Source organism: Plectropomus leopardus, unplaced genomic scaffold, assembly GCF_008729295.1.
Source record: "Plectropomus leopardus isolate mb unplaced genomic scaffold, YSFRI_Pleo_2.0 unplaced_scaffold17756, whole genome shotgun sequence".
NCBI classification, from domain to species: domain Eukaryota; kingdom Metazoa; phylum Chordata; class Actinopteri; order Perciformes; family Serranidae; genus Plectropomus; species Plectropomus leopardus.
In genome coordinates, this window is record NW_024619116.1 from 1 (window position 1) to 4,356 (window position 4,356).

At 39.8% G+C, this 4,356-nt stretch overlaps 1 protein-coding gene across 1 annotated transcript; it reads left to right on the forward strand.

The window, feature by feature from the left end:
• Nucleotides 1–1,029: 1,029 nt before the first annotated feature.
• On the forward strand, nt 1,030–3,879 carry LOC121964918 (FSD1-like protein). Its single transcript, XM_042515095.1, has 4 exons — nt 1,030–1,372; nt 1,583–1,837; nt 2,260–2,348; nt 2,643–3,879. Exons 2-4 carry the CDS (start codon nt 1,594–1,596, stop codon nt 2,742–2,744), a joined length of 435 nt encoding a protein of 144 aa, XP_042371029.1. The 5' UTR covers nt 1,030–1,372; nt 1,583–1,593; the 3' UTR covers nt 2,745–3,879.
• Nucleotides 3,880–4,356: the final 477 nt, after the last annotated feature.

The following is a 4,356-nucleotide window of genomic DNA, read 5'->3' on the forward strand; positions in this document are numbered from 1 at the left end:
CTGACATCACATCACTGCTGACATCACATCACTGCTGACATCACATCCTGCTGACATCACTTCCTGCTGACATCACATCCTGCTGACATCAAGTCACAGTTTTCCATAAAACCTATTTTTGAATTTGATCTGTTTTTGGTGTTGAAAAACTGTTTTCTTGTTATTTTGTTTTTGTCTTCAAACAAGTTCAAAATTTTATTAAAAAATTATGTGGCTGTCGACGTTCTCAACAGTCTTTAGCTGGTGTGCAGGAGTCGAGGTCTGCGGTGTTGGCGTTAGGTCCACATGTCTCCTAACAGACATGTGGACCTCCAGTGGAGGCCTGTGCATGGGGACGTGTCCCCTATCTGACATGTGGACCAGCAGAGGAAACCCTGCAGCACCTCGGACTGTCCTGCCCCAGATTGGCTCCCCTCTTGTCCATGCTGCGGCGGTGGCTCTGTGGTCTTGGGGTTCTGGAGGACAGCCTGTTTATCTTTGGCCCCAGATTCTCTGCAGCAAACTGCAGGAACATCTGTCTCGCTAACTTCCTGATAGGGCAAGCGAAGACAAGCGTCTGCCAAAGAGGACTCAGACTGCAGGGACAGGGTCCACAGATGTGGATCTGGTGCTGAGGGGTTGAGTTAGTGTTTTACCTGCTGGACGAGTCCTCTGTACTGTTGTCAATGAGTCTCTTATACTGTTTTTGAGACAAAGAAGACAAAATGCAAATTGTCTGTTGTGTTTTCTTGTCATGTAATAAATAACATGACACTTCCATATGAACTGTTTGCGACCTCAGTTCAGTCCAGCAGGGTAACTTCTTCTCCTCTTACTTGGTGTATGCTGTGGTTCTCACTACTGTATAAGGTGCTGGGTGTGTGTGTGTTTGTGTGTGTGAGTGAAATCAATTCTGATTTGTTTTTTTTAATTAAAGCAAATCAGAGACTTTTTAGAATTTGTAAATGAAAAATTGACCAATAAAGTGGTGGTTAAAGGTCTTCTCTTCTTCTCTCTTCTCTTTTTTTCGTCTCCTCTCCTCTCTTCTTCTCTCCTCTATTCTCCTCTCTTCTTCTCTCCTCTCTTTTTCTCTCCTCTCTTCTCTCGATGGACTGACAGCAGTGTGAATGGTGCTCGCACTGTAAATTTGTTTGTTTCGTTTCAAGTTTTTTTTGTGTATTTCTCTCATTTTTCATCTTTCTCTGGGCTGCATCATTGCTTTCTCATTGGCTGTTTTGCTTTGTTGTTTTTCCACTTTTAAAGACTGCTGGTTTTCACTTTTAAAATGTTTTATATTTTATTCGCTGCAGAAGCGCCACGCCGTCACCTAATAAGACTACAGGAAGCCGAGCAGGACGCGACCGATTCGCTGGAGAGTCCTACACAGTTCTAGGTACTTCTACACCAACACCTCATCCTCAGACAGCAACTACTGCAAGTGCTGCAAATACTGATACTGCAAGTACTGCGACCACTGTTTCTGAAACTAAGAATTTTTGTGGAAGACAGACTTTTATTTTCAGGGCTGTCTCTGTAAAAAAGATATTTTGTTTTTGGTTTTTTTTCACTTGTTAAAAAGTGTTTTTGGTTTTCTTCCTCCCAGGTGACCAGGAAATGACTGGCGGGTGTCACTACTGGGAGCTCCGCCCCCTCGCTGATTGGAAATCGCTCAGTGTGGGCGTGGCCTATCGGGCCAGCCTTGGACGCTTTGACCAGTTAGGGAAAAGTGCGGGTTCATGGTGTCTCCACGCCAGCCAATGGCTGCAGAGCTCAATCGCTGCGAAGCACAACAACCGAGCGAAAGCACTTGATTGGCCGCTGCCCCAGAGAATCGGAATTTACTGCAACTATGACAACGGTACTTTGTTTTCATTTTTAGCTCCGTTTTCTTCAGTCACGTTTTTTTTACACTTCATGACATGAACTGAACACTTTCCCGCTGAACGTGCTGCGTGTGACGTGCGAGAGCCCTGCTGTTGCCGTTGGCTGGTTATTGTGTGAACGGCGACAATCCTGCCTGCGCCGCTACACCATTTTTAACATGGATCTGTGGTTCTGTAGCTGACAAGTTAATTCCTTTCGTTGCTGCACTTTTTATGCTCTTTGTATCGTGTAAAAAGTGCTTTCACCGCTTTCTGTCCGGCTGACAGCAGTTTCCTTTTCGTTGCACTTCGGCTGACAGTTTTTCTGCTTCAGCTCTGCCTCTTCAGCTTTTACTGTTGCTTCCTTCTGCGTTTGATCAGAGCTTCTCCTGATGGTGTTTCTCTCTCTGTGTTTCAGGTGATTTATCCTTCATCGATGTTGATCGTCTTCGTCTTCTCTACTCCTTCAAAACAAAGTTTAGCCAGCCGCTCGTCCCCGCCTTCACCGTTAGTAATACACCATACTGCAGTAATCCTACACCAATCTGCAGTAATACTACACTATAGTGCAGTAATACTACACCTCACTACAGTAATACTACACTACACCATGCTGCAGTAATACTGCACCTCACTGCAGTAATACTTCACCATGCTGCAGTAATACTTCTTGTTCAGTAATAATGATCTTAAATCAGGATTTAATGAAATATTGTTTTTCTGTCTTGCTGTGGTATTTGAAGCAGAACTTTTGAGTACTTGTTGTATCGCAGTGCTGACTGCAATAAAACTTTCTTTCAGGTTTGGTGCGGCGGTATTTCCATAATGACTGGTCTGCAGGTGCCGAGCTTCATGGGTAATTTTCTCTCCACCAGTCAGAGTCTCAGTAACCTGTCCCAGTAGATGGACCTCCATTCAACTGTTTTTATTTAATTGTTATTTTAGTTAATTATCATTAATTTATTTGTTTTAGATATTTGTATATTTCAATTTAATACAGTAATTAATATATTACATGTTGTCATTATGAAATATGAATTAAAGATATAAATGTTTTCATATTTTAAGAACTGTAATGAATTAAGAAAATATATTGAATAGTATTTCCCGCACAGAGCCACGCCCCTGTTTTAGTTTTTGTGCTTTTATTTTTACGATGTATTAAATTTGCCTGTTAGCTCTGGCTTTTATTTTGACAGTTCTATTTAATAACATTTATGAAGGCCAGCTGGAAATGTAGAACTTAATTAATTGCCAGTCGCGGCATTGTTATGAAGACGCTGGGTGATGTTTTTGCGTTGTCATAGCAACGTTTGTTTCTAAATGGAAGAATCTGAATTTGACCAAAGCTACAGGAAACAAGTTTGCCTGTTCTCTCAAGCTTTTTTCAAGGCTTTAGCATGATGTAACCCAGTTGTTCACTGACATTTTTAGATGTTGATATTTGGCTGAATTTGGCTGTCAGGTGATCAAAATTCAGTGTCGGTACATCCAATGCCAACATCAGTTTGACGTGGAATACTGCCGACAGAGCATGTTGATATTTTGTTGGTTTTAAGTTTTAAAGAAATTAAATCCAATGTTTTAAGCATCTCATGCCAACGCGTTGTTGATGCAGAATAAAAACATTTTAACTTATGAAGAACAAAACTTAACATCTGTGAAACGTCAGAAATTTAACGACCACACAACGTAAAACTCTGACATCATTCGACACCTTTTTAATTTCACTGTCATTCAACCAAATTGTAAAGTCTGTCTGAAATCATTTTCATGTCTGATGGAAGTTGGGACTTTATTTTAAATTGCATGAGGAAGTTCTATGTGTAATTAATGTGAGTTTATTATGAAAGACCTCAATAGATTCATTGTGAGTATTTGATGGTTTTATTTTGAAGCTTAGCATAGAATTCCCTGTCATTTTGAAGAAAAACAAAGTTTTAGTTTGTAGAATAACATAAATACTGTGTTTTACAGATATATATTTTTTCTGTCTAACTTTAGACTCAGGATGATATTTATTTAAATTTTGTATGGAAAAAAAATGTTAATATCTGATTTGGAGTTCAGCCAAAAGAGAAAAATATAACCACTGACATTATTTTTATTTATTGATGTATTGTGTGTATATCTGACCTCAAACTGGGTCTGACTGAATGTTTTATATCGATAACATTTGAATAAAGTGTGAAGAAATAAGTGAAGATTCTGGACTCAGACTATTTGCACAGAAACTTTATCTCCTGTCCTTTTGAGCTGCGGGAGAACTGAACAGAATTATACATTTCATACATTTCTATGATAGATATTTTCACTCTCACGTGACTCCTGTTTGTGTGCTGTGTTTGATGGTTGACACTGTTTTTTTCCTGATTCTTTTCTGCACCACAACAATTACCAACAAACTTTGTCATGTAACAGAAATGATAAGAGAGATATAGGGGTACACTTCATGTCAAACTAATTTTGACAGGTGTGACGAATCGTCATCCAATGATATGTCGCCACGTCATCA

Bases quoted from the DNA above. Each gene is read 5' to 3' on its own strand.
- LOC121964918 (XM_042515095.1), top strand. From the start codon at position 1,594: ATGACTGGCGGGTGTCACTACTGGGAGCTCCGCCCCCTCGCTGATTGG. The intron at 1,838-2,259 runs GTACTTTGTTTT...TCTGTGTTTCAG, and splicing joins TTACTGCAACTATGACAACG to GTGATTTATCCTTCATCGAT. The intron at 2,349-2,642 runs GTTAGTAATACA...ACTTTCTTTCAG, and splicing joins CGCTCGTCCCCGCCTTCACC to GTTTGGTGCGGCGGTATTTC.